The 16,822-nt window shown below is 36.6% G+C and overlaps 1 protein-coding gene and 1 long non-coding RNA gene across 8 annotated transcripts in view; one reads left to right on the top strand and one right to left on the bottom strand.

Moving 5' to 3' along the window:
* Positions 1-12,964, top strand: part of CD55 (CD55 molecule (Cromer blood group)) — a 27,489-nt gene extending 14,525 nt beyond the window's left edge. Inside the window, exons 8-12 of one of the 6 annotated variants that reach the window (XM_082701869.1) lie at positions 637-702; positions 3,865-3,885; positions 9,521-9,587; positions 10,943-11,046; positions 11,899-12,964. In XM_082701869.1, coding sequence (XP_082557995.1) covers positions 637-702; positions 3,865-3,885; positions 9,521-9,587; positions 10,943-11,036 — 248 coding nt within the window. In that variant the 3' untranslated portion in view covers positions 11,037-11,046; positions 11,899-12,964. Of the gene's footprint in view, positions 1-27; positions 703-3,864; positions 3,886-4,292; positions 4,835-9,520; positions 9,588-10,942; positions 11,047-11,898 lie in introns of those variants that run through there. The other 5 variants (XM_082701871.1, XM_082701868.1, XR_014303675.1 and 2 more) reach the window with 5 other exon arrangements.
* Positions 9,691-16,822, bottom strand: part of LOC309849384 — a 61,291-nt gene continuing 54,159 nt past the window's right edge. For both annotated transcript variants that reach the window (XR_014303676.1, XR_014303677.1), the window contains one exon: positions 9,691-16,755. This is a non-coding gene — a long non-coding RNA (uncharacterized lncRNA). The remainder of the gene's footprint in view (positions 16,756-16,822) is intronic.

The following is a 16,822-nucleotide window of genomic DNA, read 5'->3' as shown; positions in this document are numbered from 1 at the left end:
CATCAACTCCTCAGAAACCCAACACAGTAAATGTTTCAGCTACAAAGGCCCCATCAACTCCTCAGAAACCTGACACAATAAATTCTTTGGCTTCAGAATCCCTACCAACTCCTCAGAAACCCAACACAATAAATACTTCACCTGCAGAAGCCCTACCAACTCCTCAGAAACCTGTCACAGTAAATGCATCAGCTACAAAGGCCCCATCAACTCCTCAGAAACCCAACACAGTACATGTTTCAGCTACAAAGGTCCCATCAACTCCTCAGAAACCTGACACAATAAATTCTTCAGCTGCAGAAACCCTACCAACTCCTCAGAATCCCAACACAGTACATGTTTCAGCTACAAAGACCCCCTCAACTCCTCAGAAACCCACCACAGCAAAAGATTCAGCCACAGCCAAAAAATCCCCCATATCAAATGCTCTATCTACAGAGACCCCGCCAGCATCCCAGAATCCCATCATAGCAAACGCGTCTGCTACACAGGCCATGCCAGCAACCCATAGATCCTCCACAGCAAAAGCCTCATTTACACAGAGTCTTCCAGCAACACGAAAGTCCACTGCTATACATGCCCCAGTGACTAAGGGTCTCCATACAACAAAAAGATTGACCTCTGCTCGTATTACAGCAAAACAGAGTTCAGCTACTCCCAGGACAACCAGCGCACCTCATGGAAGAGGGACCCTCTCTTCAGGTTAGTTGGCACTGCTCAGGTTTTCCTGAGTAGGGATCAAAGGAACTATGGTGGGAAGAGTTTTTCATACTAATGCTCTTGACTATCTTCAGAGGCAGATGGGGAGTGTGCTAGGGTGAAACATTTCGCAATAATATAGAAAAAGATTTTGGCTCCATGAAAACAATGCTAAATTAAGCTTGGCAAAGAAATTTTTTTAAATATGAGTTTTAGGGAGTCCTTGATATCTTCCAGACCCTTCAGAGAACCAAATATGTACCATCCTTATGGCCATTTTCTGGTTCTGGTTTATTGATAGAGACCCATCTCTTAAGCATGCTGAAAGATTTCTCCAGATTCTCTAGAGCTGCCAATTTGGTACATCTAACAGTGTCTTCTAAGTGTAACTGAAAAGACAGAATTCTTTGAAATAGTCTATATTTACACAAGGGTCTTTAAATGTCAATTTTTATCAAAGTGGAGTAAAATCCATTGTAGACTTCAAAAATAGGTGTTGAGTGAATGAATGAAACCCTTCTTACTAGCTAGTGCTGCTTTGGGCTACCAAGGATGTCCCCCTGTCTATTAACTTACCTAATGCATAGCCAGAATTTTTATAGACACTCTTATTCTCTATTAGAGATACCTATTTTTTTTCCAGTTTCTTGGAAAATCTCAACAGGACTATGAGCCAGGAGATAATTTTTTTTTTAATTGTTTGAACTTTTTCATTAAAATCCACACACACACACACATACACACACTGCATGAAACACCCATGTATGGCTCAATAACTTTTCTAAAGCAAGTATTTGTGGAACCACTACCAACTTTAAGAAATAAAATATTAGCAGCCCTCACGTTTGCCCCCTCACTTTCCAGATGCTCCGCCGATGATCCTGAACTCCATCTGACTTAACCCCTCTCACTTAGCCAGTGCCCTGCACGGCCTCAGCGCTCCCCTCATTGCAAATATGCAAACCCCATTCCATATCATTCTCCCTCTTCTGCCTTTGACCCATTTCTGCCTGTCTTAGTTTGCCCACCAGTGCCTTCAAATCGTTGTTAGGCTTGCTTTTCCATATTTTGTCCATATTTCATAACTGCTTTGATGGAATATGTTTTGCCATCATCACCCAGACAGTTTTTTTAAGAGCTTGAAACATCACAGATACCCTTGTTGATCTTTCCTTTGTGTATTTCATGATTCCCTTAGGTAAAAAGCCAAATACATTGCATATACACAAAATCTTTACCCATTCCTGCCCCTTTTGGTCATTCTTCGATGGGTATTTTTTTAAATACCCATAATCGTGGGTATTTTTTTAAATAGTTCAACACATTGTGACCATATTTTCATAATGATTTCATATATTTCACAGTTATTATCTTGAAGCCTTTTTTGCCCTTACCTGGCTTTTTAAAAGAATTTAAACATTACAGATATTGTGTGCTGGGCCACTTCCATTTCTCTCCTAGCTCATTACTTTTAAACCGGTAGGAGGTTACTGACTTCTTCAATTTTCATGACCTCTTTGGGCCTAAAAGTTTTAGGTTGAATACACCTGATTTTTCATAGAAGACGGCAACAAGAAAAATGTCTCACCTTATATAAATTTGTTAGAGCACCAACTTTGTTGAAATAGTTCCTTCTTGGAAAAAAAAAAAATTCAAGACAATTTAACAAACTTAAACAAACTTGAAAAAAAAAAAGATCTAAACTAAACATGAGTCAATAATTGTCATGAAAATACAACTACTATTTGGGTCAGATTTCTCTCTTTTATGCAATTAATTTATTCTTCAAATATCATAGACCATTTTTTACTCACATTGTAAAAGAAAGTAGTCACTGCCACTTGCGGGGTCTGCACCATAGTCGTATGTTCTGTGCCCCTCTCCTCGCATCCTTGCGGCAGCCTTGCAACATAAGCCTTTTTAGCTTCATTTCGTAGATGATGAATTAGAAACTTAGAGATTAATTTGTGTGATTCATATAGTGCGCAGTTAATAGGGAGAATGTTGGGAGTTAAACACACCTACTTGCTGATTCCAGATCCTGTGCTTTCTTCTGATGCGTAAAGTCACCTGTTCTCAGTGGTACTTTGAGTACATCTGTTTGCCACTTAGGAGAGCAGTGTATTATTATAAATATATTTATTGGAAAGTAAGTTTTGCTGTGCCACTTTCACAGTCCTTGAAAGGTGTAAAAGTTAAGATGCTATAGTAATTTGAGTAATTACTCAGAATTAATCAGAAGTCTGCTGAGAGAGGCTTCAGTTTCTTTTTTTTTTTTTAATTTAATTTTTTTCAGTGTTCCAAAATTCATTGTTTATGCACCACACTTAGTGCTCCATGCAGTATGTGCTCTCTTATATCCACCACCAGGCTCACCCAACCCCCCACTCCCCTCCCTTCCAAAACCCTCAGTTTGTTTTTCGGAGTCCACAGTCTCTTATGCTTCATCTTCCCCTCTGATTTCCCCCAATTCACTTTTCCTTTCCTTCTCCTAATGTCCTCCATGTTATTCCTTATGTTCTACAAGTAAGTGAAACTATATGATAACTGACTCTCTCTGCTTGACTTATTTCACTCAGCATAATCTCCCCCAGTTCCATCCATGGTGATACAAAAGTTGGGTATTCATCCTTTCTGATGGAGGCCTAATACTCCATCGTATATATGGACCACATCTTCTTTATCCATTCGTCTGTTGAAGGGCATCTTGGCCCTTTCCACAGTTTGGTGACTGTGGCCATTGCTGCTACGAACATTGGGATACAGATGGCCCTTCTGTTCACTACATCTTTATCTTTGGGGTAAATAGTTTCTTGGTCATAAGATTAGATCTCAGTTATTTATTATGTAAGCTTTCAAACTTATTTCTTGCCATCAAGTCATATAACTGAATATGGTGTTTGTTGTAGTAGTCACTAAATCTTTATCGTGTTTCATGGTTATGGGGTTCACTGTGGAATAGATACAGGCATTGTATCTATTAGGGTGTATGTTGCTTGATTAAGTTAATGTATAACTGTTTTCTTAAATTTATAATTATTTCTTTTCGTTATGAAAATCTGTGTTACTTTTGAACTTTCTAGTACATTCTGTGGATACATATGTTAAATTGCTGTGGCTTTATGTATTTTTCTTTATTTTTGTAATTCATTTTTTTTTCTTCAGATGCTGCCATCATTGCAGTTGGTAAGTTTGGTTCTTCGGCAGTTAAAAGAAATTGTCATCACTGTGGGATGTACAATCCTTACTCCTGGAGGAGAATATTGTCTTTTTACTGCCTTAGGAATACTATTAAGATGAAATGTTTAAGGTCAGGGAGAAGACGGGTAAATGCATTTTATCGACGTGTTTGGTGGACCCCGTTAGGTACTCGGTACGTTCCTAAGTCTTCCCAACCGTGTTCTTGTTCCAAGGTAATTTTAGGGCAACTTCACATCATTTGGCCAGTCAATCAAGTATCCCTGAACGCCTATTGTCTCAATGCATTATCATTCTAGGGGCCAAAAACAACAATAAGGAAGCTATTATCAATACAGTTTTTAAGCCTGCAGTATTTTACAAGTACTCACAAACTACTCCTTGGTTGTTTCTAGACGTGTGTTCCAGATAAACCAGAATGCTACCTTTGATTACATCCTTCCCTTCCCTGTCAGTGATTTAAAGCAAAGATAGCTTTAAAATTATTCTGTTGCTATAGACTTAAGGACATTTCTATGTTGCAATTTCTTCTTTGTTCCAGTCCTTTTTTGTTGTTCATAAATATATTATTTGATGTTAAACATTTTACCAAGAAGATTAATAACTCCTAAAGAAGATGGCAAAAGAAATGTTTAAGAAGCAATACAGCTAAGTTGGCATATTAAAAAGGAATGCCCAGTAGAAAATATGCACATTAAAAAGTGAATATTTTAAAATTATGTCCTTATAAGCTGAGGTCTCCTATCTATGCATGCATGAGTGAAACAAGGGACTGAAGCTGAAAAGGTGTTTTTTAATTATTATTATTATTATTTATAGTTCTTTTATATTTTGAATGAACCACTCCTTAGCTAAAATAGTTACCTTGGAAGATTTGAACAGTTGGATTCACTTTGTTTGATATTTTCAATAGAAATAAATGCTTTCTAAATGAAAACTTCATGATTTCATCATTTAATGTTAACAGAGATGAGTTTAGAGGATGGGCTTTTTCTCTGCTCAGTGGCATCTAATGAAGGTTCGAGGTGCTTATTTTCTCTGGAATTCTTGGAGTATGTACTATGTGATTCCCCAGAAACTTTTCCTTAGGGTTAGTTGTTATTCCAACTTGTGCTCAGAAATAAAGAGGAGCTCTTTCCCTCTTAAATCAGACATATGGCAGTTTTTTTTTTCTTTGGGAACATTCACTTGTATAGTATAAACCTAAAAATTATCCTTATTTCTTCAATTCTGTGCATTCGGTGCTTTCTCATTTTGTTTTTATTTTATCAATTTTTTAAAAAATTTGGTTGTGGTTAATACACAATGTTACGTTAGTTTCAGGTGTACAACACAGTGATTGGATAAACAATGTGCCCACCCCAAAAGTAGCTGCCATCTCTCCCTATACAATGCTATTATGTCATTGACTAAGTTCCTTACACTGTGCCTTTTATTCCCGCCACTTTTCTTATTTTAAAGCTAAGCAAACTCTACTGACGAGGAAATTGCTTTCCTGGATTACACTGCAATGTTAGTGAGCAATATAGATGATACTAGAATTTTGGAAGTGTTTGAATATTTTCCCATTTAATTCTGCTACAAAAGAGAGACTGACTAATCTCAGAACTTCCTTATTTGCTATGTAAATGAAGACTTTATTTTGAGGTCTAAAGCTATTCTTCTGCTGGCTCCATATCTATGCTTCTCAAAAATCTTTTTTTCATTATTGCCCTCTCCCCCTCAGGGAAATTTTTGGACTTTTATTTTCCCCAATCACCCCCCCCACCCCCATGAAATTTTACTACCACAGATATACTGTAAATCTATTTATATTCTGTATATCTATACTTTATACATAAAAAAGTAAGATTTTTTTTCACCCTTTTAGGATAATAACACCCCATTGAGAATACATGCTCTATGTAGTTGTATTTTATTTTTGCTTTTGTTTTCTGTTTTTGTTTTTTTATGCCAACATTGTCAAGAAGACAGGATTGTGTTCTGGAGTCAGTCAGATCTTTGGTTTGAATCCTGTTGGTTCTTTTTTCTTTCTTAAATTAGTAATTTTTCAACCCAAGTGATTGAACTTAATCTTTCTGAGTTTCAGTTTTCTCATTTATGATCCCTATTTAAAGTCTTTGAAGCTTAATGAGATAATAGATACGAAAACTCCAGCACAGTGCTAACCATTGAATAAATATTAGCTTAAAGCAGTCGTGCAGTGCTGTCACTGGTATTTTCCTAGAATGGGTTTCTGATAGTTTTATCATTCCCTCTGGCCACACCAAAGAGTAAGAATTGTCCTTTATTAAGGTAAGAGTTGCATTTTTGCTGTGTAGCAAGTACTCTACTGAAATTTTTGTATTTTTATTTTACTTCTCAAAACATAGTGTGTGTGAGTATATATATATACCCCCACACATATCTATATCTGTGTCCCATTTTTAGTTTTTTCAATTTTTCAATTTTTTTTTTAAAGATTTTATTTGTCAGAGAGAGCACACACAAGGTTGGGGAGCAGCCAGCAGAGGGAGAAGCAGGCTCCCCACTGAGCAGAGAGTCTGACTATGGACTCCATCCGATGACCCTGGGATTATGAACTGAGCAAAAGGCTGACGCTTAACTGACGGAGCCACCCAGGCTCCCCTCTATATCCCATTTTTTTATCTGAAAGAATGATTTTTGCAAGATTTGTACCTTGCCCAAGATCACACATTTGTTAGGTGTAGATGACTCGTTTCTACAGCACCAGGTACTTGAAAGGATAGAAAGATTCTTGTCCTATGCGGAAATCTGCACAACTTAAGTTTGACAATTGATATAGTCCTGATTCTTTACCCCCCGCCCCACCATTGCTGAAGTCCTATATCATGATATTCATAAATCTCTTATGGGGATTAATAGGTCAGTTGAAGGAATATTTAAGAAAAAATTAGGGACTGCTCAGTGACGTATCTAAAATGTTCTTTCTGTATCCTTCAAATATCACATGCTGATTAACTTTGGCTTTATACATCCATCCACCTGCATCTGGCATATGGTGCAGACCAGCTCAAGAGTGGAGGTGTACTTTCAAGAATCTAGAATCATCAGTTGTAATTTGAAATGCATCAGATGCTATGATACCAGGTCATCACCGTTTCTTACTACCTGTCTCTCTGTAGGATGAACTTAAATCCCACTGTAAAGTGACTTCAATTATCTATAAGTTATTCAAAGTTAAGAAATCAGACAACATAATCATCCTGTTTTTCATTAGGCTGGCAAGAGAAGCATAAGATACAGAGGCAAAGAAAATCCAATGATCATAACAAAACCCTTCAAGGGTCCTATGAATGTTGCCAAGAAAGTGGTGTTTAATTCTGAATTGTAAATCTGACAATGTAAGGCTTACTGAAGCACATTCTTTTTCCTTCTATAAAAGTCTCTTTCCAGTGTGACTTCACCAGTGCGTAGACCTCGGTTCCTTTGTTATGTTAAATAGTATTATAAGGAAGAACAACCTATTAACAGTGTCTTTATATGAACAGCATTTCCACTTTATTAGGTATGTAAGTGATACCTTTTGAATTGACTGGACAAACCCACATTTCTTCAAAAATAGAATCCTTAAATTAATACCAGATCTTATATGTGGAATTCTGACTCAGTTTCTTCAGGAATGGAGATGATACTGCATATATTAATGTAATACCCATCTAATATAAATCATATTCGAATAACCTCAGGTATTTTTCTTAAGCATACTATGAATTAAAATTTTGACCAGAACCTGGGATTAGAAATCAGTTTTTGTCTGTTGATAAACTATTCAATGTATCCTTTTTTGATCTCAGTTTTTTCATCTGCAAAAAGAAGATCATTTGACGCAATTTAATAAATATTTTCTAAACACATCCTACTATTTGCCAGGCACTGTGCTAGTTATTGGAGTAATGAGATACAAGGTGACAAACTGCTTTACCGTGTCTTAAATACTATAAATATAATGAGAAATATTGCTAAAATAATCCTTTTATTTAGAGAAACCCATTTTCTAAAATCACATAATTTTCCTACCTGAAAGATCATTAGTTAACAAGAACATTGATATCATAGCCATAATTTCATTGTGTCATTTATTCTGAGTTGTAGGTCTTAAATTGGCACCAATATACACTTGGGTTCATTTTCCATAGGTACCAAGAGAATTTTGAGATCATAACTATTGCCTCTATACTTTAAAGTCTTCTTTATTTATAATTTGGGAAGTAATACTCCTCTTAGTTTACTGAGGAACCATTTATGTAAAATCCAGTTTCTCATATTTCTGTATTTTGATCTAGTTTCCTGTGAAAACATCGGCCTCGGCACACATTCTTCTAGAATTACATGTATGTGCTTGTCGGTGTTTTAAGAATAGGATTTTGGTTCTACCATCTGTATATTCTGGATCACTTTAAAATTTTCTATCTTCATTTATCTTTCAACTTGAAAATGGGATGGTTTTACAACCATTGAAAATGGTGGAGTTAATGGAAGTGCTAAAGGGAAAAGAAACCCCAAATTTTTGAGGAGCTATGATTTATTTTATGAATGAAGTCTTCCGAAATAATGATATGGTGCTAGGGGAACCACAAAAGAAATTGATTGGGTAAAATACTGTAAAAACTTACCTGTCGTAGAAATAGGTGTTTTGTTGAATCATGTATCCATACGACAGTGCAATTGTGTGACTTGAGCGTTTTGCTGATTTGGAACCAATTTGTGATTTGGTCATATTAGTTTCAGTTGCTTTCCTAAGTGTCCTCTCTAATTTCTTTTGCCATGCAGATCAAAAGACTAGAGCTCAAGGACATTGCAGGGTGGCGTGGGGGGAAAAGGGAGACCTAGAATGGTATGGAGAAAGGGCACACAGGTGGTTTGGAGAAGAAAGATTGTGTGTAGAAATCAAACTATAAAAATTACTGTTGACCAACTTATTTGACCATTATTTTTCTGTCATGAAACTCAAAATAGTGCATTTAATCTCCAAAGGAAGTATTAGCGTTCTTAAATGAAGTTGTATCTACAACAGGCTAAACACTGAATAGCATATCCTGTAAGCGACATAAATGTGTTTTAGCCTCCATGCACAGGTGATATTACCTTACCTGGGATGGGCAAATGCCTACAGCTCTTACCTTAACTAGGAACAAAGTAAATGGCCTTCCCATTCATCACATAGATAAACCCTTCCCTGTCTGAGACTCCGTTTTCTCATCTACTCAATGTGAGTGAACTCCAAGACACTGTCTAGTGCTAAAATTATGGAACACAGTCATCGTGTTTGACCAACCAATGATCAAAGCATTTACAGTGGAGCATGGTGGGGATGAAACACTTTGGAACCCTCTCCAGGAGGTTAAACACATCCTATTTGAGCATGGTGATAGTTTAAATATTTTATTTCTTTTTTCTTTGAATGAAAGCAGGATAAGTAGCATGCAATTTTTGCTGTCAAACTTGTGACGTAAGAAAGCCACATACAAAATGTAACTTGTGTCTCCTGTTTTTCTTTAACTTGACGCATAACTGGTGTGTTTGTCATTGTGACACTGCATTATGTCTGTACCTGCTCGTGTTTCTATTAACTGTGTTACCACATTTTTTCCTCCTCAAGGACTTGCTGGTACTGTAACTGGTACCCTAATTCTAGTCAAAATTTTCTGGCACCGTGGAAAATCAGGGTGAGCAGAAATTCTGATAATTTAAAAAAAAAAAAAAAAACTGTTCTTAGCTTCTTTTCCAGTAAAACTTGACACTATATCAGAAGGTAACCTCTTTGATTAATTGTTTTTTTTTTTTTTACATGCTCTCTCTTTATTCCTTTTCTCGGTCATTACAGCCTTGGGTGAACAGACGTTGTGTCTTTTTCTCTTTAATTTTTCAATAGACTCAAGGACATTAACATTTCAAAGGAAAGTGATTTGAAAAGCCCCATTCTCACTTCACAATCTATTAGCCAACTCACCTTTTTTCCCTACTCAGTATAATTGCTGATGGTATCTGTGTGTTACACAGAAGCAAAAACCTAGGGAAAAATCAGTCTCTATCAGATTCGGGAGGTTGCCTGTGATCAGGCCTTTTTCTGAGTTATATTTAAGAAAACATGCCAAAACAGCTAAAAACAGCCCCTAGGTTCAGAGGGTGCGTCCAGGAGCCTGACTGCTTGCTATGAATCCTCCCAGGGGTTGAAGTTTACACATGGTAAGCCCTCAGATGGTTGAACAGCAGCACATAGAGAAGAAACAGCAGCACATAGAAAAGAAATCAGTATTACTTGAAACATCTGATCTGCATTGAATGTGCATGTGTTGAGTATAATGTCATAGTGGGCTCTGACCTATGCTGTAGACAGAGGATTATTTAAATTGACCCTCCTCTGTTTTATAGATTTTACTGTTCAGAAAATTTACCATGGAGTTTATATAAACTAGAATTATTTCTAAACTGTCCTAATGCCTATTTTTTTCCCCATTAATTAAAAGCAACTCTAATGCTATCACTAAATGGCCTGTTTTAATTTTGGGGGTGATGTGAGCTATCTACTTTTTACCCTCTGTAACTCTTATTTCTCCTTAAATTAACAATATTATTGAAGCCTATTATAAGCTAAAATGTGTAAATGTTCGTTAAATCACTAAATGGTTCCGTCTTTTACTAAAATAATGTGAGCACTGGGTCCTGGGCTTTGTGGGCTTTTAAGTCGATACTTGTTTACTGCCAATTGAGTGTTCTAGAAGCTTAGTAGCAGATGTAGTAAACTAGAACTTCAGATTTTTCAGGGACTTTTTAAGAATGTAGTTTAGAGTCCACCAAAAATGAACAGAATTTGAAGTCCTATAAAGTGGGTTAAGTTGGTACAGATGCTTGAGCAAAACTACTGTGGAAAAAAACAAGGATTTCCTTACTCCTTTTAAAAATGGAGGGTTCCCATACGTTTAATTAAAAGGGATGTGATTGTAAGGAAATGCTGATACTGCTTTTCAGCTGAAATGGAAATTATATAATTCAACTAGTGTTTTCCTTCTCTACTGTTCAGCTCTTACACATTCACGAAAAACAGCAAACCAAGCAAAGTTACGTTTCATAATTTAAGTGTGACTGGTGATGCCTCAGAAGTTAAGACCTGGTAAATCATAAAAGGTATATGGTTTTATGAAGTCGTACTTCTCTGTCTTGCAAAATGTCCATCAGTAAACCAGGACAGGTTTTATCCATGACTGTTCAAGGATAATAGGAGCTCAGAACTCTATTATCTTGTCAGACTGGTTTTTCTTCGTTGAGCGACTGACTGACACTTTAGGTCTGTCATTAGCATGATGTCATCCATGCTCCACTCACCATCTCATCTTGTATTTCGCACTCAGTTTACTGAAATGATTGGATACTAGTGATGCCACAAATATTTGGGGGGGGGGACTGAGAAGTGGATACTTTAGGGCTTACAAATAGGAATGCCTTCTTTATGAGTGTTTGCATCATGAGATGATTGACTTGTACTGTTTCTCCTTTTTGCTTGGTGGGTTTTAAGAGTTTCCAGTGTGTAGGAATTAAGATCTGTTTTATGGTATCTTTTGTAAGTCATGCTTATAGATCTTTTATCTCCTTTATGTTATACAAAATTATGACACAACAGTAACTTAATGTAAACGAATCTATGAAACGTTCTAGGTGTCTTCCTCAAAGTGTCTTTTGGTGAAACTTTTCTCTAATGCATGTGTCAGGGGTTTTCATTGACTCTTAATCTGGAAGTACCTTAAGTGATTCTAACTTGGCTACTTAATTTCAAGAAACTAAAAAACTCATGTGACCTATTTTAGTTGGTGTTGCTATAGCTAAACTGGCTGAGGTTGGATAACTTACTAACTTTGCATGTGTTTTGCATGCCCTATTATGGATTAATTTTCATTGTCTATCACATCATAACCAAAAGATTAATGTGTATCATCAGTCAATAAAATTATTTTGATGTTAACTCTCTTTTTTAACTTTCAGGACACACATGTATAATACTGACAGTCTTGTTTATGATGCTAGTAACCATTGGCTAGCTGATTTAGCCAAAGAAGAATTAAGAAGAAAATGCACACCAGTATGCAGAGTATTTCTAGTTTCTTAGACCTTTCTGGAGGAGCGGACAAAATAAATGTAATAGTGCTCTTCGTTTCGCATGTTATCATTGTCCTTAAGGTGCATAGGAAAACCAACGAAGCAAGGAGAAGAGAATCTGCCCTGGGACACTCCCAAAACTCTCGAAAATAGAAGAACTTGCAAGATTTAGGGTGATTACTTTCCTCAAAGTTTAGGAAACTGTAGAGGTTTGTTTGTACTTAGAACATGAGCATGAAGTAAAGGAAATGCGTCATTTTTTTCCCACTAGATATGTAGTGTTATTTTTGTTTACAAAGAAAATTAGAAACTAAAAACAGTAATTGGATATTGGAAAGAAACAAAAAACCTAGCCTCTTCTGAGCAAAACTGCTGAAGAGAGATGAACTGTATTATAAAATAACTCTTGATTGTAAGGCATTTTCTTCTTTTCTCATTCCATTAAAATTAGTCTGAATGGGTTAGCAAATATTTTAAAGGGAAAACGTGCTTATGATGTGAGAATGTTGATTTTCTTGGGTTCGTTGGTGGCAAAGGAGGAATACAGAATGAAGGAATAACTCTTTCTTTGTCCCACAAGTACAGGTATCCAGTCAGGACTTAGCCTCTCACTTGTAAGTTAGATGGATTGGCTATAATTTTGTTTAAGGACAATTTTTTTTTTTCTCTTGGAGAAGAAACCCTATGAAAGGGTGAAAGGTGTCTCCACTAACTTAATATCTCTAAAAGTATCCAGTGATATTATATTAACATAAGAAAAGAGTCTATATTTCTGAAGTGAGATGTTCATAGCCAAATTGTAAATCTTATTCTTTTGTAATACTGAGATTAATTTATTTATATTTATTTATGTCAGTGAATGCATTGGTTTTACATGTATAGCAAGACAAGTTCAAGAAGATATGTAAAGAAAAATTTATTTTCCCTAAATAGAAATAAATAATTGATCACATTTTTTGTCTCATGTAGTATTTGAAATTTATTTCCTTGGATATAAATAATTTATTTCTAAATTATAGATTTTTCTCCTGCCTCCTGTAAGTATTTTAGAATGCTGTCCATTGCTTCTCCTGGGGTGAAACATTTTCATTTACTTTGAAATTATACCATATTGTACTTTGTCAAGCACGTCATAGTCTCATAGTAGAGCTGTGTCCCTTATTACTGATTTACCTAAGGATAATCATATTAATTTCTAAATTATTATACATTCTTATCATCTTACCAGTTATATTTAAGTGTTGGAATAGACTAGAATACACAGATAACTAAACTTAACAATAATTTTTTTCTCGTATTGCTTCATCTGTTTTGCTGTTGAAGTATTTTAAATTCAATATACATCATAGTATTTTGCTATAAATAATTCAATATGTATTTCTAATAATAAGGACGAATTTTCAACCTAGCTACAATTGTCACAACTAATCAGATTAACAAGAATTTCCTCATAGTTTCTAATATTCGGAAATTCTTTTATCTCTTTTGAAAGTTCTGTGTATAGCCACACATGCAACAACTAATTAATTAGTTAAATGAGAAAACCTCCTCTGCCTACGCTGTGACAGTCTGGGTGCTTCCTAGGGTGGTAGCAAGGATAGCATCAATTCAGTCATTCAGAAAAATACCTAAGAGCCTACCATGAACAGGTCACCATGTGCTAGGTGTGAGCTTGTCAAAGTCACTACAATACAGTGGCTGCCTTCAATTTGCTTATATTCTATCACAGAGAAACCAAAACTAACACTTACTGAGAGAAAGTGTAGAATTACAAAAGCGTTGTGGTAATCACCTGTACAGAATACAGAGCGTGCCTGAGCTATCTTTGCTACATGGGTGAGTGGTGGGTGGTGGGAGGGGGGCACTCAAAATAGGATGTGAATTATGGTAGAAGAAATAAGAGATTTTGCCAAGCAGGAAGAGAGCCTGCAAACAATGCAGCAGGCTCAAAGTAGGAAGGTCTCAGGGAGAAGACTTGTGTTTATTGTAGAAGTAAAAATCATTAAGTTCCAAATATATATTCTGCCTTGATTAAAGTTAGAATCAATGAACACAGGTTTATAATACCAAGAAATTTAGACATTGGGAAATATTGAACTTGAGCAATATAATACATTGAGTTAGCCTGTGTATCTTATTATTTAGATAAAGGTAAAGCTAAAAAAAAATATTTAACAGTTATTTTGAAGAAAATGGTATAAACAGTAGGTATATTGTGGGTAATGGCATTTTCTTTTAGGATTTATAACTACTTTGTGTCCTGTTGTCATGAACTTGAATCATTTTATTTTTTCCCAAGGTAAGCTCTCCTTTGAGATTATGCTTTGATTGCAAAGATTTTGTTGCCTTTACTTTTGAGACTGATGCTGGAAATTATACTTGCTTACCACAGAAATTTGCCTTTTATTATAGTTAACCTACTATCACGATCAGATTTCATGGAACACTTGAACATTAGTAGTTTTTGTCTTACCACACCCTAGCTTTTTTTTTTTTTTTTTTTAATTTGGTTAATGCCAGAGTGGAGTGGAAATGCCTTGTTTTCTATTCAAACAACTTGAATGTTCCCTCCACCCCTTTGCCTAAATTAAAAACAACCTCTTCCGTAAAGTCAAAGCTTCCTTTGCAAACCTACCCCAGTGGTGGCTGGTTCATTTTCATACTCCATGTGCCTCCGTGTTGAGAAATGGTGGTATTCTTTTCCTTAATTCCCATGGCCTCTACTTCTGTCCCTCTCAAGTTCCCCATATATTCTTTAGAAAGAGTAACTATTCTTTCACTTTAGCAGGGCAATTTACTAAAATGCTTTTTTCCCTATAGTTTCTCTCTCTCAATTCCAAGCAGGTAGCCAAATTTTGGTCTTCCTTGCTACATGGGAACATCATGACCTGTGGAAGCAGAACCAGTTAAAGACAACTCTCTTTCTTGCCATTCTTCTCTGAAATCCTGTACTCTCCACATGGACTAATGAAGCGGTGGTGAGGTAGGTAGAAGAGAATCAGGAAGAGAGAAGATTCCTATGAACAACAAAGAAGACCTGTGTTGCTCAAAGTCTCTGATCCAAGCATCCTGACAGTTTCTAGGGTGGGGGAGGTAAGGACTCAGAGGTGAGTGATGGGATGTATAATGTTATATTTTGAAGCTGGGACTAACAGGATTTATTAAAGGATCAGGTGTGCAGTTAAAAAGGGGAAGAGTAATTGAGGAGGACCCCAAAGGTTTTCGCTTAAGCAACAGAAAGGAAACAGTCTCTCTTTCTTAACCTTACTTCCCTTGGGAAAGACTTTTGTAACAGAAAGATCAATAGTTTGATTTACCCATGGTAAGTTCCAGATGCCTTTTAGACATCAAAGTGAAGATGTTGTAAGCATGTCAAAAATACAAATCGGAAGCTCTGAAGAGGGGTCTAGGCTTGAGATCTATATTGGGGAGTCATCAGTAAGAGAACATGTTTCAATGAACCCAAATGAAAAAAACAGGATGAAGACTTACATTCAACATTAGGGTTTACAATACGGAGGTCATTGGTGGCCTTGACCAAAGCTCTTTCAGTGGGGTGGTTGTAATAAAAAGGTTAGGTGGAGGGGCTAAAACAGAGACTGGGATGAGAGAGATTTTTTTTTTGTTTAAAGATTTTATTTATTTATTTGACAGAAATCACAAGTAGGTGGAGAGGCAGGCAGAGAGAGAGAGAGGGAAGCGGGCTCCCTGCTGAGCAGAGAGCCCGATACAGGACTCGATCCCAGGACCCTGAGATCATGACCTGAGCCGAAGGCAGCAGCTTAACCCACTGAGCCACCCAGGCGCCCGGGATGAGAGAGATTGAAGAGAGCCAATGCAGATGAATATGGACAACTTTTCTGAAAAGTTTTACCAAAAAGTTCGGGCAGAGAAATGTTTGCTGGAACATACTGTATGCTCAAGGGAGATTTTGTTTTAAAATATGGCGAAAATTACATCATGTATGCTGATGGATATGATGCAGGAGAAAGAAGGAAGTATCTCCCAAAGTCCTTGAGGAGGTGAGAGGTAATTGACTCTATCCTGAGAAGTGGTATAGCTAAGTCGTTAAGAGCATAGATTTTGGAGACAGACTACCTGAGCCAAATCACACCCCTGCCATTTAACAACTGCGTGACTTTAGAAAAATTCCTTGTCTGTGTACCTTAGTTATCTATCTATAAAGTGCCTTTCCATCTGTAAAGTGGGGATACATAGAATTGCTGTGAGAATTAAGTTATAAACATAAAGTGTTTAGAGTAGTGCCAACCACAGAGGAAGGGCTCAGTAAGTTTTAGCTCTTCTTAGTGCAGAAATGGAAAGGAATCTAGAAATATGTAAAGTGACGCTGGAATGAAAGTCATTGTAAGAAATGACCTTTCACAACACTTGCAACTCTGCTGGCCAAAACATATCTATGTATGGAACATCAGGAAGGGTTTAGGAATCCCATGTGTTCTGCTTTACCCTGGATTCCTATATTCTCAGGAAGTCACATTATAGCCAACACCCTTTGCCACTAGTATTGCAGATGTGCCCTCAGGAGGTTCGTTTTTGTTCATTTTCCTCCAAGGCCACTTCAGAATGACCATGAGTGGACCAGAGTGGACTCTGTTCCCCTTGGAGTAGACAGCTGTGAAGCCCACTTACTGCCATGAAATTTGGGGCACCCCAAACTTGACCAGCCAAAGGTTTTCTAAGTCCAGGATCTCAATTTCTTTGACTATATAGTTTCCTCAAAAACTCAGTGGGTAGAAGTTGGAAGTAGTGGCTTGATTCTGGCTGGCTTCTAAATAAGAAAGCCAAAGAA

This window comes from Mustela nivalis, assembly GCF_964662115.1.
Source record: "Mustela nivalis genome assembly, chromosome: 16".
NCBI lineage: Eukaryota > Metazoa > Chordata > Mammalia > Carnivora > Mustelidae > Mustela > Mustela nivalis.
Note: the sequence above shows the minus strand (reverse complement) of the source record. Positions and strands in the feature narration are given on the sequence as shown.